Source organism: Selaginella moellendorffii, unplaced genomic scaffold, assembly GCF_000143415.4.
Source record: "Selaginella moellendorffii unplaced genomic scaffold, v1.0 SELMOscaffold_37, whole genome shotgun sequence".
Classification (NCBI taxonomy): Eukaryota; Viridiplantae; Streptophyta; class Lycopodiopsida; order Selaginellales; family Selaginellaceae; genus Selaginella; species Selaginella moellendorffii.
In genome coordinates, this window is record NW_003314298.1 from 1,214,563 (window position 1) to 1,232,289 (window position 17,727).

General features: G+C 45.5%; 2 protein-coding genes across 2 annotated transcripts; one reads left to right on the forward strand and one right to left on the reverse strand.

Moving 5' to 3' along the window:
* Window positions 1–451: 451 nt before the first annotated feature.
* Window positions 452–2,383, reverse strand: LOC9653548 (transcriptional activator FHA1). The gene is made up of 4 exons (XM_024683508.1): window positions 2,320–2,383; window positions 1,452–2,251; window positions 870–988; window positions 452–751 (listed from the first exon to the last, which is right to left on the reverse strand). The coding sequence occupies exons 2-4, from the start codon at window positions 2,098–2,100 to the stop codon at window positions 545–547; spliced, it is 975 nt and encodes a 324-aa protein (XP_024539276.1). The 5' UTR covers window positions 2,101–2,251; window positions 2,320–2,383; the 3' UTR covers window positions 452–544.
* Window positions 2,384–2,524: 141 nt separating this feature from the next.
* Window positions 2,525–6,361, forward strand: LOC9653729 (SNF2 domain-containing protein CLASSY 1). Its single transcript, XM_002978379.2, has 6 exons — window positions 2,525–2,681; window positions 2,762–2,872; window positions 2,980–3,212; window positions 3,286–4,194; window positions 4,248–4,376; window positions 4,427–6,361. The coding sequence occupies exons 1-6, from the start codon at window positions 2,543–2,545 to the stop codon at window positions 6,104–6,106; spliced, it is 3,201 nt and encodes a 1,066-aa protein (XP_002978425.2). The 5' UTR covers window positions 2,525–2,542; the 3' UTR covers window positions 6,107–6,361.
* The last annotated feature ends 11,366 nt before the right edge of the window (window positions 6,362–17,727 follow it).

Genomic DNA, 17,727 nt, shown 5'->3' on the forward strand with positions numbered 1-17,727 from the left:
CATTCAGGACGTGGCCCAGGATCAAACTTGTCCACGACACAACGGTTGGCCGGAGAATCCCTCGAAAGACTCCTCAATTCTCCCACACTTCGAATAGAAAGCTATGAGCACATTACACACACGTAGATGTTGGAAAGAAATGCATACTTGTTAGCTTGAGCGTGCAAATGACAAAGCTCTGCGAAACCGTCAACGTTCCTGCGGTGGAATATCTCTAGAGCTAGGTATTCCTTACTGCTCTCAACGTAGCCAAGGATGAGCGACGTCCACGACGCAACGGTGCAGTGGCAACGATTCATGCCCTCAAAGATCCAGCGCGCTTCCGCCATTGGCGTACATGTGAATCAGCGCATTACATTCTAGGAATAGCTGAGCCAATCGATCAACCGTAGATCAAAAGCATATTCCTAGATGATTATTTATTATATTATTTATTATTGTTTTCAAGTTATTTGGTTGGAACGAATGATTTTAATGAACTTTTGGTTGCAAAGCTCTGATTACAGGTAAGTGGTTATTCCAGTTTTTGCTTCCCCCCGAATTTTTACGAAACCAAGGACACAAGAGACACATATTCTGCCGACTGGCGCCCTTTGGTCTTGATATTGATGATGAAGTGCTCCGGGTATCTCCGGAGGAGTCCAAGCAGCCCGTCCCATGGCCTTGCTCCATCTTCCTCCGTCTTCACCTCCACAACCTTCCACACCTTTGCTGGGGAGCAAATGCTTGAGTAGTGCTCCGGAGCATGCAGCTACAAGAGAACAAGTTCACCGGAAACAAAAACAACGAAGAACTCGCGTGAGAAACTTTGTTCTGCTAGTAATCTCCATGTATGAAAGAAAAAGGAACGGGTTTAGAGAGTTAAGTACCTCGTTAAACAGCTCCACGATTGGCATCCACTCGCCAGGGCCGCAGAGGTCAGACAGCACGGAGCCAATGGCCGCTACAACCTCCCTCTCCTCGGCCGAAGTGTAAGGAGGTGGTTTCTCTGCGCACGGCACGCACCAAGTTAGAACCTTGACAACGATGCTTGGACTGGGGCCAAATGAGAGGAAAGAGCTTCTTATAAGTAACAAACAATGCTTAAGCTGCGAAAAGAAAGCGGAAGAGAAAGAGAGGGAGGGAGGGATCTTTACTGCTCAAGCGCTCGACGAATCCAAACCTCCCAATCTCTCATCTATATCGACAACAAGAGACGGACGTTAGTATAGAGCTCAAGAGAAAGAAGAAAAGAGAATCAAGTTCTAAAAAACTGGACGAAAACCATGACTGGAATGAAAGTAGAAGGAAGAGATCACACACAAACGTAAGTTTCATACCCAGTTCTCTTTGGTTTCTTAAATCTTCACAGCTTTCTACAAGAACAAAGCACTCAAACAACAGTCACTCTAGAAAACCTTCCCGCTAAGGCTAATACTTCTCTCTTCTGCTCTAGAAAAGTTTTTACGTACCGGATGAATAGGCAGGACCTCCAGAGGGTGGTGGCGTCGAGTGAGGATGAGGATACACGCCATTTCCACCGCTGCTTCCACTGGCGATCGAAAGTCCTGCCTGCATCGCTGCTGCTGCTGAAAGTGCCGCTGCCTCCCCTCCAGCCGATTTCCTCTTCTTCGATTCTTTTCGAGAAGAGCCATCTTCCGCCTTGGATTGCTTCGACCGCTTCTTGCCGCTAGATCCTCCTCCGGGAGCCGCCAGAGCAATGGGAGCCGGAGCCACCATCGTCGGGAGAGGAGGCGGAGGAGGAGTGGGCTTGGCGATGGAGATCTGCTTCGTGGGTAGCAAGAAGTAGAACTTCTTCTCGCCAATCTGGAGCAAGTCCTGGGAGTCGAGCTTGACGTGGGAGGTGCCGCGGAGATACAAGACACCCTCGACGTAGCACCCATTCTTGCTAAGGACCTCCAGCGCGAATCTCTTCCTGCCAAAGTCGTAGTAAATCCGTGCGTGCTGCCGGGAGATGTTCATGCCCCCGCCCATGCTAGCCAGATCCACATCCACTGTCGACTTCTTGCTGTTTCTCCCCAGGATGATCGAGTAAGTCTGCATGTAGTACTCGAAATCTTCGCCTTGGAGCTTTGCAAACCCTGCCTCCAACTCCCCCATCGCTAGATCTGTTCTCTAGGACCAATGCCCTCCCCTGGAGCTCTCCACTGTTCTTCCCTATCTCCCCATAGAGAAAAAAAAACCCTCTCTCCTGCCGAAATTCTTAAAAAATGCCGGTGATTCTCTCGAGATTGCTGGAGCAATCAATGATCTGGCGAAAGATTTGGAGTAAGCGGCGCTGGAGCTAAGGAAATCTCGGGTCTAATCGATGGGACTTACCAGTGACCATCACTCTTGGGCCTTGGCGCTCGAGCTCCCGGATTTCTTCCCACTCGCGACGATTAAAAGCCCTAGCCCATGGAGCCCCAACGGCCAGATTTTGGCCACGTCGTTGCGATCCAACGTTCCGGGAGACTCGAGTATGAATGTCCTTAAAAACAGCATGCGTATGCCACGAGAGAAAATCCGTCCGTGGTAGCGGCTCGTTAGGGTTTAGGAGTGGATGGATTCGTCCAGCGGACCGATCGTTCTCTCCACCTCGTCATCCGACTCCTCCTCCTCGTCCGATCGCAGCGCCAGCGCCAGCAGCAGCGATTCTGAGTCTTCCGCCGTCGAGATCGTCTCCGGGCCAGCGAAATCAGGTGAGATTTCGCGTCCTGGAGCTCGTTTCTCCGCATATTTCGAGGGATATCCTGAGGCTTTTGCCGCTTCTTGGATCCAGCATTGCCGTTTTCTTTCGCATCTTGCCGCAAGCGCGGGACGCGCGCTCAATGCAAGACCTGCTGCCATTTCAAATTCAACAAGGCGAGCACCGAGCTCACACCACAGCCGTGTAAGCCTTGTCATTCTAAGCAGATTTTTTTCTTCTCGTTCCAACCGGTACTTGAGCTCATAACTCTCTTCCATTTTCTCCCATCTTTCTCTGTTTTTCTTGCACAGCTCTCGAAGTTTTCTTCCGCGATCGCTGGTGGACTGTGGATTCCATACGTGAAGAGGAAGCCAGTAGCGGCGCTTACATTGTCCGCTGTGTGGAATTCGAGAAGAAGGACGTGAGAATAGATTTGCAATGCATCAGACTTAGCAGTCGAAGGGCGAGCGACGAAGACTGCATTCTTCTCAAAGAAGGCGTGGATGTTTGCGTCTTTGCTCGTCACCCACAGACTAATGTGAAGGTAAGCTAGTATCTTCTTTTGAGTTTGTGACTTTCTATCTTCTGGGTTTGTGACTTCCACTCTTTCTGTGTAGGCTTGGCATGACGCTAACATTGACAAAGTTCACAAAAGACCACACGACACTAAATGCGACTGTAGGATAATCGTTAAACTGTACAGCATCGGTGACAAGGTAACAGACTTGACAACACTAAAACACAAACCTGAGACTGTAGGCATTGCGAGGATAAAAATCTTGCAAGCGCCCAACCACATTGACTTCGAGGAGGTCGTGCAAGCGGCAATCCGGCCGGGATTGACGAAACGGGTATGGTCTCGTGACGTTGGCTCAATCAAGAGCAAACATGATGGAAGCAGATACGGCCTGGGAATCCAACGCCACCGTCACCACCACCACGATCACCACCACAGACATGGCTGCTACGAGCTCGAAGTAATTGACGACGACTCCTCCAGCGACGACTTTGAGGCCTTGTTGGACGCAGAGCTTCGCCCGACTGAGGTACTAGACTCGGATGAAGAGGACTACGTTGACAGACTAAACGAAAGAACGTATGTGTCACCGAGAAAGCCTGTCCAGGGAGTACGCAGGTCGAAGGAGAAAGCGAAGAAAACCAAGAGGCCTGGGAATGAACAGACTTTAAGGCACCGAGAGAAAAGCTCGTCTAGAAGGGACTCTTTGAAGGACAAATCGCCCAGGGTGAAGAAGAAAAGCAAGTCTTTAAAGCGTAAGCGTGAAGATGACAGGGCCACTCGTGGTGACAGGGCGAGCGCTCACAGAAAGAAAAGTAGAAAAAGGACAGAGACAGACATTTACACACACTTAGGGGAGGAGAACCTTGAAAAGGAACAAGGATATCTAGTAAGCCTGGAAGATTATTGGAACAGAAAGCATGTTAGTTTCGAGCCAGAGCCGACAATGGAAGAGAAAATCTTGAGGGAAATGGAAATGGTGTTTCCAAGAAAAACTGAAGAAGATGAGGTCAGTGATTCTAGTATATCATGCATGCTCACAATAATTCCTGTTTTTTACAGGCACCACGCATGAGCAGCTTTGACGATATATGTGAGGTACACGACTACGTTTTGAACGAGTTGGTGGGACTTATTTGCAGTGTATGTGGATACGTTGGGATTCCTATCGAAGAGATGGCGCCACATCCGGTAAGCTCGTTTGATTTCTACAGATATACTAGCGCTAAAGTTTTTTGCAGGACTGGAGCTTCAGGCTGCCGCAGAACGTACTTGAAAATCCGGATCCCTTCATCAGAAGGCCGGAACTCAACGATCTAAACGACGATCTGGCTGACGACCCTTACTTTCCCAGTACTGACACAAGAAGAAGCTTACATGCCCATCAAAGACGTGCCGTGCGCTTCATGAAGAGAAACATCGTGGACGAGGAGGGAGGCTGCATTCTGGCACACGCCCCTGGCACCGGCAAGACGTTTGCCACGGTTTACTTCTATTCAAAGTACAAAGAGATCATGGCGGGATGCCGGCTGCTCGTGCTTTGTCCGAAGATGGTCCAGAACGTATGGAGAGAAGAGTTTCGGAAATCCCAGATGGACACACCATTCTTCTTGAGCTCTCGGAAGTCAAGGCGGCTAGAGGTCCTCTCACGGTGGCACAGGCAACGGGGCGTGCTGGTGATGGGCTTCACCTTGTTTATGAAGATGAGCTTGAAGAAGGAGTACCGCAGCTACATGCTCGAGAGCCCGGAGCTGGTGATCCTGGACGAGGGGCACACGCTGCGATCGAATGGGACGCTGCTCAGGAACGCAGTGATGAATATGAAGACCAAGCTGCGGATACTGCTGTCCGGCACCTTGTTCCAGAACACGTTCGAGGAGCTCTTCAACCTCATCTTTCTCGCGAGGCCCAACTTCATCCAGCAGCTCCAGATGGAGGACCGAGCTCGGAGGTGGTTCATCAAGGAGATAGGCAGGAAGTTCGACGACGGTCATGGCCACAGGGAGATGCAAGCCGCGCAGATGAAGCTGGTGAAGATGACGCAGGGATTCACGGACCACTACACGGGTGCCATCCTCACGGAGGTCCTCCCGGGGCTACGGGACTACGAGATAACCACGGTCATGACGGAGCTCCAGCACAAGCTGGTGGCCGCAGTGGCGGGCACGCTCGAGATGGACATCACCCGGACCAGGATCTCCATCCACCCGCTGCTGAGGAGCGCCGAGGCCGCCGGGGGGGACTTCTCCGCCGTGGCGGCGGAGGTGGTGGACGTGCGCGCCAGCATGAAGACGGCGTTCGTGATGAAGCTCATCGAGCTGTGCCAGTGCGCCAACGAGAAGGTGCTCGTGTTTGGCGAGTTCCTGGCGCCATTCCACCTGCTGCTGCGCATGCTGGAGCTGGAGCGCGGGTGGTCGCGGGACAAGGAGGTGGTGTTCCTCCACGGGGCGCTGGTGACCGAGGAGCGACACGAACTTATGGACAGGTTCAACGCGGAGGGGTCCGAGGCGCGCGTGTGCCTGGCGTCCATCCGAGCCTGCGCCGAGGGGATCACGCTCGTCGGGGCCTCGAGAGTGGTGCTGCTCCATCCGGTGTGGAACCCGGCGCAGACCAACCAGGCGATCAGCCGGGCGTTCCGGCTTGGGCAGAAGCGCAAGGTGTTCGTCTACCGGCTGGTGACGGAGGTGGAGAGAGTGAAGAACTCGCGGACAAAGTGGAAGGACTTTTGCTCCGAGGCCATCTTCGAGACGGCTGGGAGCGCCGCGCCGAGGCCGCAAGAGCCGGCGTCGCTGAGTGCGGAGGAGATTTTCAGCGAGGACAAGCTGCTGGCGCAGATCCACGCCGAGGGGATGGTGTTGCGGGTGTGTTACAGGGATCACTTCTTCGAACAGGGGGAGAATCAAACTCCCGGCTCACAGTGAATCGTTTCATCCGATTTGGGTGACATAGCTGTCATTTTCTTTTCTGATGGTTACCATTGATTTTCAATGAATGGTCCAAGACAGGAAATCGCTACCTGATGGAAAGCTATTCATGCACTACACGAACATCCCATAGCGAGTTTTTGGGATAACTACAATGAGTATAACGGCGCAAATACAAAAGAGCTGCTCAACAAGGCGAACAAGAAGTCCCCCACTACATGATCCCCTCAAACATCCATCCCCAGATCTAGAAGATGAACAGGAAGCAGCCATCCAGCAATCTCCAGAAGAGGATGGCCAAAATGGTGACAGTCACCGATGCAGCTGCTTATATCTTTAAAAAAGCAAGCACAGCAGGTAAAGAACAAGCCACTGGAGGTTGGTCATAAGGAGAGCTAACGTGCTGCATGGCAAAGATCTCGAAGTTCTTCCCTTGTGTGATGTTTGATTTCTCTTGTTGAAATGTTGAGATCTTATCTCATCTGTTAAGTACAAAGAGATGGTGCAAAGCCACCACATAAAGAGAGGAGCTATAGGTAGCATTGATCTCTATCGAGAGCGTAGGCTGGACAATCCTAGAAATTTCTATCTGGGTGGCCACCACTCGGCAATAGATCCAATGGCTGCGTCACACCAAGAGGTGAGCTTGGACGCCCATGGACTGGATTTTCCCAGTTTGAATTGTACATGGGAATCCCAGAGGCAACGACTCCCAGAGTTTTAGAGATTCACTTTGTTTTGATAAGAACTAGAAAATGGATCTTCGCTTCAAAGTGGTTATATCGACTTGCCAAGGCATTTGACAGACATCACTGAGCTGCCATCATTGAGCTTTACAAATTGGTGAAACTACAAATCTTTAATGGTCATCAACCATACGCAAAAGTGTCCACTCTCCCCTACGTTGTTTGCAATAGACATTGGGGCGTTGGAAGTGATATTAAAGGAGAAGAATTATCGTATACTCGCTTCTATATGCTGACGTCTTGCTGCTGGTTGCCCCGGATCCAGACACACTCGAGAGCTTCTGTGTGGAGGCAGGAATGCAAGTGAACTTGGCCAAAACGCAGATAATATCTTCCAGGATATATTTCTATGATGGTGAGCTTGTGAAGAAACTTAAGCTTACTGAAGGCCATGAGAAAGCCGCAAAAATGGCATATTATAGTTTCTAGTCAGACTGCCATAACAATACAGTCACAGATTGGAAGACTATTCTATAATGCTAAAGTGCCACCAGTTGCCCTTTATGCACGTGAAGTCAGCTCCAGGACTACCCCGATATATATCTGGGGTATGTTAGAAGCACTTCACACAAACTTCATCCAGCATGAACCACAGTGGAAGGAATTGCAAGAATGGATGGAACACCTGCTATCCAATCATTGGAACAACCAATATTGGATAGACCAAGCTATGCAAAATTGGCTTGTCACAACTGCTACAAAATATGAGATTTATCGTGTTATGGTCATTGAACAAGGACAACATTGCAGGCCTTGTGTACTGCAGGAATATCACGCTGTAACCAAAAGCAAGTCGAGGATGTGTACCACGTCCTCTTTGACTGCCCACTGTATCCGAAACCAGAGCCATGGGCGAGATCACTGCTTGGCTCCAAAACTCCAGACTGTGACTTGGTTCTTCAAAGAGATGGAGAGGATCTGCAAAGAGTGTGAACAACAACTAGAAACTAACGAACTAGCTATTGGACTATATCTTATAGAAAAAGTTCTCTTTTCATTATACTCCCCTCATAGATAATATGGTGTGATGCTTGAGTATAGTCTCTATTGGTGTGGTGATACCTATATAAGCCTTTTATCTACACGATAAATCAGCCGCAAAAGGATGAGAAGCATAGGCCTTTGTCTTCAAATCTAAGGAGATATGTTCAATCTAAGGAGGTATTCAGATATATTTTTCTTATTATGTGTGTATGATCTCAAGAAACAAATGGAGTGATACTCTTCTAGAGCAAGTTTGAAAGTACCAACTCGGCTACTAGACCAACATGGCTGCACGAAGTTACTCGTCCGGCTTGACACCCTCGAGATTCATAAGCTGGAAGACTTCCACTGCTCGATCATAGTGCCAGTTCTGAGGGTTTTTCGTCCAGGAAACCAAGGTGCACATTTGCATGCTCTCCAACATGCTTCTGGCGGTGCTCAAGTTGAAAGTTGCGTGAGAGCTATCCAGCAGACATGCGCAGGATCTCGTGAACGGCCTCGTCAAAATGCCCATTCTCGCAAATGCGAGGATCCACGGTACTGGATTCTTATTTGATCGAAGATGTTCTTCATGAGGGCGACGAAGCCCTGGTGGCTGTCGTCATCGCCGTCCACGCACCACGTCTTGATCTGGCATGAAATCAAAGATCTCTTTCACGGTGGCCAAATCCCCCCTCTGATGAAGGGGAACCGATGGAACGTCCTGTCATTCCGGGGGTAGCACAGTCGTAGGACACGAGATCCTTGGAGACATTTTGTCGAAGGTCTTTCGCTGCCAGAATTTGCCCCTGGTGCGTGAGCGCCATTATCATCGAGTTCCATGACGCTCTGAGAAGCAATCAAACATAGACTCTCAGTCACGGATCCGGGATGCTGCCACATACGCGGTTCCAAGAGACGGAACTCCGATTCCCGGACTGGGCATACAGTGTAATGAGTGAGTTCCATGCAAGCACGTCATGATCCGGCATGGAATCGAAGGTCTTGTTTGCCTGGCCGCGATTGGAGCTCTGAATGGAGGATTGTATTACTGTGTTGCAGGACACGAGATTCCTCTGGGGCATTCAATCGAACAAGATTGACGCTGCGTCGATCGAATGCGCCATCGCGACCAGTGTTCTTGCTGCATTTGCCAGTGAAAGGGAATATCGCGCGATCCAAGAGCCGAACCCTGCGCGGAGTAGGCGGGATCCAGCGCTGGGATCAGGTACAATAGAAGCTTTTGAAGAGTAGACAAAAAATTTCGATTGGGTTTCTGGCTGTGGATTCGAACCTGTGACCTTGCCAATTTATTTCTTTATTCTAGCCAGATATCCGGCCATCAGGTTCCCGTCAAAAGTGTACAGTAATTGCTTCTTAACGTATACCATAATGTAAACAGCAGCACAAGATTTTTTGTTTTGTGGACGCAAATTTTGAGCATGTCGTTGCTGCTGTCAAGCTCAAGAACTTCTCAATGGAATGAAACTGTCACTTGCTCCAAGTTCTGGGACACGTTTTATTTAAAATCCCGAGGCCATGGCAAACAAAGTGGTTGGATGGACTTTTGCATCTCGATCTGAGCAAGCAACCGATGCAAAAGCTACTTCTGAAAAGCAAAATATAAGTATGCTGCAACAAGAACCAGCAACATTCGTTTAAGGTGTTGTTCTGGAAGATGGCTTGTTTGAGCTATCTATGGTCCCATCTATTGTCAAAGCTGCAGGTCCACAGGTTTCAATTCTTTCAAACCCTCGGGGGAGCTCCAAGTTTGATGCCTTTTCCTAGCAATAATATATTGCTCCAAACCGTGAAAGTTTTTACTCACTCACAAGAAAAATTCTAGGGTATCCAATAAATCAGGAAAGCTCTTAAAGAAAATCCTAGGTTCAACATAAACACGTCACACTTCATGGAATGGGTGGTGGTCTTGGTGTTGAAACTTGTCTTCAAACACTTGATTTTAGGTGCCAAAAGTATGGCCATGATGTGAGAGAGAGCAAGCTTTTTCAAAAGTTTCCAAAGGGCAGATAAAAAATATACCAGGTCTGGCGTGGAGTGACCACAATGCATGGAAAATACTCGAGGAACGAAGCGATCTGGACAAGAGTATAAGCAAAATGAGCACAAGAAGAACCATACATACCAGAGAAAAGCAGTGCTTGTGAGCCTAGTTTGAAGATGTCACGCTCGTAGAGCACACACGGCAGCGGCAGACGCCCGGGTAAAGAGCCCCCTCGGTGGAATACGATCGAAAATGTGGAGCAGTAGCTTATAATGGCAATGGCGGTGGTTTTCCATGGCATCGTTCTTGAGCCTTGAAGAGGAGGCGCCATCCAGCGAAGATTTGCAGGAAGGAGGAGCGATCTCCAGCAGTGGACGCCTTCGCGAGAATGCGGTGAGCACAGATCTGGGAGGGGGAAGGCACATCCACGAGGAAAATCGTCTCCAGCGGCCTCGAGGTTCCTTGCTAATCTGGTCATGGAAAGTGCGGGAGCTGGGAATCTTCCAGAAGATGAAAGATCGAGATTCTTTCTCGTGGAACATTGCGATCGTGGGATTTGCCCGTTGCCTTGTCACTCTTTTTATAGGCGAGCATCCAATTATTTCTCCTGGCAGCTATCAATGCCGATCCGGTGGAGATCCACGCGCTAGTCGTCGCTGCTGGCCTGGCCTGGCCTGGATCACTTGTGCCAAGAGCACATTCGAGCCTCTCATTGGGCTCCCAATTGAGGCACTCGGTTGCAGCTCGGACACTCCTTGGAGTGTATTCGACAGGCATTGAGAAGAATAGTTGGAGCTACACTAGCATCGGACTCTTCCCCATTCTTTCATTCTCAAGCGCTGAAATTTGACTCGACGCTAGAACTCCGCCTCGTCTAGCTTCCCAAATCTCCCCAGGAGATCCACCAAGCATCTTAAGATGCTGTAGTCTTGGGCCATGGACGACAAGGATCTCTTGGCTTTGCCCGTCATCCCAGGCAGAAGAGCACAGTAGCTTGCAAGATGCAAGAAGAACAAGCGTAGCTCGGTTGTCCTTAAAAAACATTTTATTGGGTCTCTTGGCTGTGGATTTGGACTTGTAACCTTGCCAATATATTTCTTTATTCTAGCCAGGTATCCGGCCATTTTTCTTCACCATAATGTAAACTCATTTTTTGGTGCAAATTCTTTAGCTCGTGGGAATGTTTTATAAGGCTGTTATCCTTTCTACAATTGTCAAGCACAAGAAAGAAACCATTATAGAATAAAGATTTCACCATTAAATTTACAAGAATCCTTAGGATGGACAAAGGCAAATTTGTCTAGTGTGACAATTGAAGGATGGAACCTGTGACTTTGCCAATATATTTCTTTATTCTAGCCAGGTATCTAGCCATTAGGTTTTTGTTCAAATTTGCTATCCATCATCATGTGAAGGGTTTAAGTTCCACTTTATGGTTATTTTATAGTAAATCATCATAACATAAAAGGTGAAAATAATATGCATTACAACTTTATGCCAAGTTAGTTGTGGAGTACTAGATTCCACTGAAAATGTACATTGATAATAGAAAATATAGGATTTTGATAGAAAATTCTATTTTTTTTATTCTTCAAGAGTGGAGAAGCAAAGATATGTCCCACCATTGTGAATTTGCTTTTGTAGCTTTTTGATAAGGTGTAAGATGTAAAATAGGCTATGTAAAGCCATGTAGTTTGTTCTTAGCTTTTCCTCCTTTTTATTATATACTTTCTCAAAGTGAAGTAAAAGTTCAAATTCTACATTTTACCTCTTTAGTGATTGTTATCTTCTCACATCATATAAAGGATGTGAAGGGTTTAAGTTACACTTTGTGGTTATCTTTATTCTAGCCAGGTATCCAACCATCAGGTTCCCATCTAAATTAAAACATTAATAGCTTGTGTGGATGGCAAATGGTGGAGAGAGATGGTGTGGCTATGAGAAGGCCACGTTTACACATTCTTGAGCTAGATCAGATCTTTGCCCCCTCACAGCAGCTTTACCTTTGTCTACAGCCATAATGAATGACCAAGACACCACCAAAAAAGACATCCTCTCCCTCTTTCTCTTGATCGATCGATGACACTACTAGAGACTATATGAGTGGTGGATGGAATTCTCTATCGAGACATAATCCCAGGCTAATATCAACTTGAAGGCCACACAATGCTGCCGTCTGATACATGGCAGCTCTTGCGGAGCACACAAGAGGCATTGGCTTCCACTAGGATTTCTTTTCACCATTTGCCATTGTATAATTTCTTAATCTTTTCTCTTTGCTGGATTTTTTTGTGGATCCATTGTTGTGATTCTTGTTTTTTCTATCCAGCTTACAAGAATTTGGCCACAACAAAGATATCTTTGCTTCTCTACACTCCTGGACAGCAAAAAAAGTAGAATTTTCCATCAAAATCCCATATTTTTTACTATCAATACCTTTTCAGTGGAATTTAGTACTCCACAACTAGTATGGTATAGAATTGTAGTGTATATAGTTTTCACTCTTTATCTATAGTTGAGCATATTTACAGAATGTAAAGATTGTCTTGAACACAATAGTGTTATTTCTACTTCTAGATTCATAAGCTAATGCCATTTCAAAATTTAATAAGCTTTCATGATTGTCCCAGAGACTAACTCCTGGGACTAGGGTGAAAACCTAAAGTGTGTATTCCTGAAGTGTGTTGTGGATAGTGGGTAGGTCAGGCATGACTAACCAACTTGAGGTTTAGTTTATCTCCTACTTGCTTACCTGTCCTTGTTTTGCGTTTGACTTAGGTTTAAACCCAAGTTCCATACTATGCTAACTAGTGGAGTACTCATATTTTTGGGTTAGGCCATTGATATATTGCACTAAACTCTATTTAGCTTCATTTTGCATGTTGATCTTGGCATTGAGATGTTAGAAACTTTAGGACTACTCCAATATCACTCTATGCTCTTATTCCTTTGCTCCTTAGGCTGAATGCTCAAAAGTCATTTTGTGCTTCAATTCCTTATTCAATGAATTAAAGCTCTAAAACTTGAGTTCCACTCCACTCTTTTTTAGCAGTAAGTTCCACTTTATGGTTATTCTATAATAAATCACCATACAGATTTAGACACATTCTATAAATACCCAATGGGATTGAATGGAACCAACATATGGGAGAATGATAGCAAAAGTTTTTTGGCAAAAACTATAAATTATCATTTAGCGAGTATTGAGGGACCAAGCTCAATATTATAGAGATTCCCAACACTAACAAGTGCAAGCTAACGAATGAATTTCTCTAACTAAGTCAAATAGACTTGACTAATAACACTTAAAAATTCTATCCTTATGCTCTTTTGGCCAAGTGCATATGCAAAGACTAGTTTCTCAATTAGTTTGAGTGGAAATTGAAAAAAGGGTCCAACAATACTGATCTTTTGCCGTTATGGCAATAAAAAAAGAATATTTAAAACGACTAGTTGACAGGTAGTTTTTGATACCCATAATCACATTTGCAACACTCTCCTCCCCTTAGTGAAGATTGATATCCTTGTCGATACATACTCTAATTTAGACAACCACTAAGGAAAGAATTCTAAAACAGTTCACAATGGTCATATTTGTGAGAAATATACCAAGTTAAATGAGTTAGGGGAAAATCTCTTTATCTAATGCAAATGTGCTACCACTTAGACACTTTTTGGCCATCATTGACAAGGATAAAGTTAGCCACCCCTACTACTTTAGATGTTTCTTAACTTATAAAAGATGATATGCCTTCATTAGAGAGAGAAGCTAAGGGCTCTAACCCTCATAAACAAACAAACCAAATATGTCAATAATGTTTAAATAAACTATTATAAATAAGTAGTTAGAATTGTTTACATGGTTACACCTTTTTAAATGGGATATGAAACATCGAGAAAAAGGTAAGTGATGTGACCAGTTGATAGTACCTACCCCATAACTAAAGATTTTACCATACATATGAAGTGCCAAAGCTAGTCTACCTATACTAGCCCAAACACAAAGATCAAGAGATAGACAATATTAAAGTCAAAAGCAATGATATCTTAAATATTTAAATTAGTGAGTAAAACCTAGATTAGAACACAAAAGTATTCCAATGCAATTATCATATGATAAACTATATTATTGAATTTTGTTGATTGATTAATTTTATGATCTTAACTTTTCATGATCTTGGTGATTCCTATAATACTGTGTATTATCAAGAAAACTCAATAATAAAGCTTAACTATCAAAGATTGTAAATAGCATGCCAAACTTGCCTTTATGAAAGACAGTTCAAAAAAACACAAAGTACCATCGATTGGCAAGTAAAATACTTATGAATGTATCATCCAAAAAAAATAACATTCAATTTATCAAAACAAACCATAATAATAAGCAACAAAATAGAATAAATATGGCAAGAATAACAAACACTAATTCATGCCAATTATTGCACTAGCAAATCTAAAGAGGTTTTGATCATAAGGAACTTAAGTTGCTTAAACAAGCTTAAGCAAACATCAATAATATCTTACCAATATCTCAAACTTAAAAAGTCAATTGTAAGCAACCAAAAAGAACAACTTGAGAGACGATCCATGGGATTCACATATAAAGGGGAAGAGCCCATGAATAAAAATGCACCCTCTTTTTTAATTAATTAAAGGTTTTAAGATACTTGGGGTTAAATGTTCTTGGGTTTGAATAGTGCTAGATGACCTCTCGAGGAGTCCAAATTTAGAAGTTTACACCAATCCAGAATAAATCATAAAGAACATGTCATAATGCAGAAAGTAAAAAACCATCAAAATAATAACTAACCATTATGAAAGATCATTTAGGCATTCCATCAATAGAGAGATGCATAATCATTGTTGAAAACAAAATCCATCATTCTAAATCAATCAACAATAATTAAGTAAAACCTTTTATAAGGATCAACCAATTATCCTAGATGATAATCAATCATCACCAATGATTGCCAGATGCAAACACTAATTGCAACATCGAAGCAAATAAACCAAAATGCCCTCTCCAACAACTCATAATAAATAGAACAATAAGCATGAAACTCAAAGAACCAAGAGCTCAAAGAAGTTTATAGCTAAATCTTACTTAACAACACTTGACGAGAAGGCGCCATCCAACGAAGATTTGCAGGAAAGAGGAGCAATCTCCACCAATGGAAGCCTTCGTGAGAATGCTGGGAGGGGGAAGGCACATCCACAAGGAAAATTGTCTCTAGTGGCCTCGAGGTTCCTTCCGTCTAGCTTTCCAAATCTCCCCAAGAGATCCACCAAGCATCTTAAAATGCTGTTAGTCTTGGGCCATGGACGACAAGTAGCTCTTGGCTTTGCCTGTACTGCAGGCAGAAGAGGTGCCTGAACAAGTACAAAAAATTTTGATTGGGTCTCTGGCTGTGGACTTGAACCTGTGACCTTGCCAGTATGTTTCTTTATTCTAGCCAGATATCCGGCCATCAGGTTCCCGTCCAAATTGGATACTAATTGCTTCTTAATGTATATCTTATCTTCTGTCAGCGCAAATTCTTCAGAAAGGTTGTCATCCTTTCTGCAGTTGTCAAGCACAAGAAAGAAACTAGATTTCACCACCAAGTTTAGAAGAATCCCTGGGATGGACAAAGGCAAGTTACTTTTTCTTCTTTTGAAAAACAACGTTTATTGCAACAGAAATCAATATCCACATCCAATGATTGAATGTCCAAAAATAGCTTGTTTGAGCATTGAAGTTCAAATTGATCCAGGCACGCTCTTGATTAATAGCAAAGATAAGAGTCCAAGGCTGGAGGTACTTCTCTGTTCTTTCAAATCCTGGGGAGCTTGAGATTTCATCAAGGCACTTTCTTGTCGTGTTCTATCCAAGTTTGAAGCTTGTTCCTAGCAGCAACAAACAATGATGCCACTAGCACCACATATCCTTCGAGAATGTCTTTATAAGTCTCGGAAAACTTATGCTGCACTCATGTCTCTCTCACCCTTGAGTTGAAGGTGTTAGCCATAGAAAAATATCATAGAAATCTATGTAGATCGACATACTGCATCCACCTCTGCCCAAAGACTTGAAAAGCTCCATGAAATTTCAAGTCACACCCACAAGGTTCAGTGTGTGAAGAAGAGGGAAAATACTCGAGGCCGAAAGGTGGCTGTCCTTCACAAGAGTGTTTAGAGCGAAAGAAGAACCGTGGAAAAGCAATGCTTGTGAGTCTAGTTTGAAGATTGGGATCCCCGGACATGAAAACTGAAGAGAAGAGAGTCGATCAGCTCGACTCACAGAGCTACATTCTTTATTTCATGAGATTTGCACAAGCGCCCCCGCCGGGAGCAGCCAATCGTCATCGAGGCACCATGTAGTTAATGGCAATGACGGTGGTTTTCCATGTCTTTCTTGAGCACAGATTTCTGGGCGGGGCCAAGCGCATCCACCAGGAAAATCGTCTCCAGCGGCATTTAGGTTCCTTGTCATGGAAAAGTGTATGGAAAGCAGCGGACGTCTTGGGAGCCTTCCACAAGATGGAAGATTGAGATGTTTTCTCGTGGTGATCGCGGCATTTGCTCACAACGGGCAAATGCCGCGACGAATTCTCTTGGCAGCTATCAATGTCGACCCAGCGGAGATCCATGCACTCGTCTCGTCATTCTCAAAGAACTCTAGATACAAAAATTAGAATATTAGAATTGCACTCAATGTTCATCGGTTCGCAAATTCTTCCCACGATCACATCCGACTAAAGTCACCAGTAATCTCTGCAGGAACACGTCCCGTTGCTGAAGTGATGGAACCGGCAAGGCATCTCTCACAGTTATAGATTGTCCCACCATCTTCGACACAAAATTGATCCGTCAGCGGCAACCCTTGGTTGAATCGGAGAAATCAACGGGCATTTTCATAGTTTGTTTCTTCTCTCCTGTTTAATGCTGTGTTCATACTCTAGCAAAGGATCAAAGCAAGCTCTTTGCAACAACAGCTTGGGGCTCTTGAATGTTCCAATGTGTTACTGAGCCTACCTGCGCTTCACTCCCCTCAAGCCAGAAGTAGCACAATTTACAGTGACAACCCGGGAGAAACTTATTCCACCTATCTCAGCTGGGGCTGTAAAGGGAATTTTGCACGAGGGATCAAATGTAAAAGACTTCGCAAGTTTTTCTCCGCCACCTTTTCGCCTCGCTTTTGAAATAATTGGATTGCACTCCATACAAAAGGAGCACTAGAGAAGCATGATGATCTAGAGCGTCACATCAAGCATCAGCTAACCTTGCACGCTCGAAAGCCTCAACAAGAGTTTCCTATGGCTAAGTTCGGTGTCTACACCACAGTAAACCCCACGCTGGTGCCTCTGGAGATCCTTGCATGGCATTGGATCACATACCTGAGGAACGCCTACTCCTCGATTCCCCAACACAAACTAGCGGACGCCGCCCCAAGAAGCACAGGAAATGGCGGACGAGCGGTGGCAAAACCTCAAGGACTGGACGCACACACACGGCCACGACCTGGATACCCTCCGACCAGCTGGAATTCTGAACTTGGCAAGCCCTCCAACGAAGACAACAGACTCTTCGATATCTACGTGACGACTATCAACCCGACACTCCACTTCGGCCTTGATGTCTACGACACTCGGAATCACATAGTGTTAAGCCAGCTACCGGATGGGCCGCCGAGAGGGTCCATCTTGAGAAGAAACTGCTGGAACAAGGATGATCAGCGCCTACGCGGGGGCGATCGATCCAAGCGGCTATTTGATGCAATGCTGGAGCGCAGCAGCGTGTCCTGGAACGGAACTCAAGCTCGATCGAGGTGACGGCCAGATTCGAGAGTAACGCCGTATCTCCTGGACGGTGAATCACGTTCGCCACTCGCGCATCGGCGAGTTCTTGGATTGATTTTCATGGAA

What these genes read in the sequence shown, in the direction of transcription:
- LOC9653548 (XM_024683508.1), bottom strand. Translation starts at nt 2,100, where the DNA reads ATGGGGGAGTTGGAGGCAGGGTTTGCAAAGCTCCAAGGCGAAGATTTC. An exon ending in AGGTCCTGCCTATTCATCCG is followed by an intron (nt 989 to 1,451) that starts GTACGTAAAAAC and finishes TGCCGTGCGCAG; the next exon opens with AGAAACCACCTCCTTACACT. An exon ending in TCGTGGAGCTGTTTAACGAG is followed by an intron (nt 752 to 869) that starts GTACTTAACTCT and finishes GTTCTCTTGTAG; the next exon opens with CTGCATGCTCCGGAGCACTA.
- LOC9653729 (XM_002978379.2), top strand. Translation starts at nt 2,543, where the DNA reads ATGGATTCGTCCAGCGGACCGATCGTTCTCTCCACCTCGTCATCCGAC. An exon ending in CTCCGGGCCAGCGAAATCAG is followed by an intron (nt 2,682 to 2,761) that starts GTGAGATTTCGC and finishes TCTTGGATCCAG; the next exon opens with CATTGCCGTTTTCTTTCGCA. An exon ending in ACCCACAGACTAATGTGAAG is followed by an intron (nt 3,213 to 3,285) that starts GTAAGCTAGTAT and finishes CTTTCTGTGTAG; the next exon opens with GCTTGGCATGACGCTAACAT.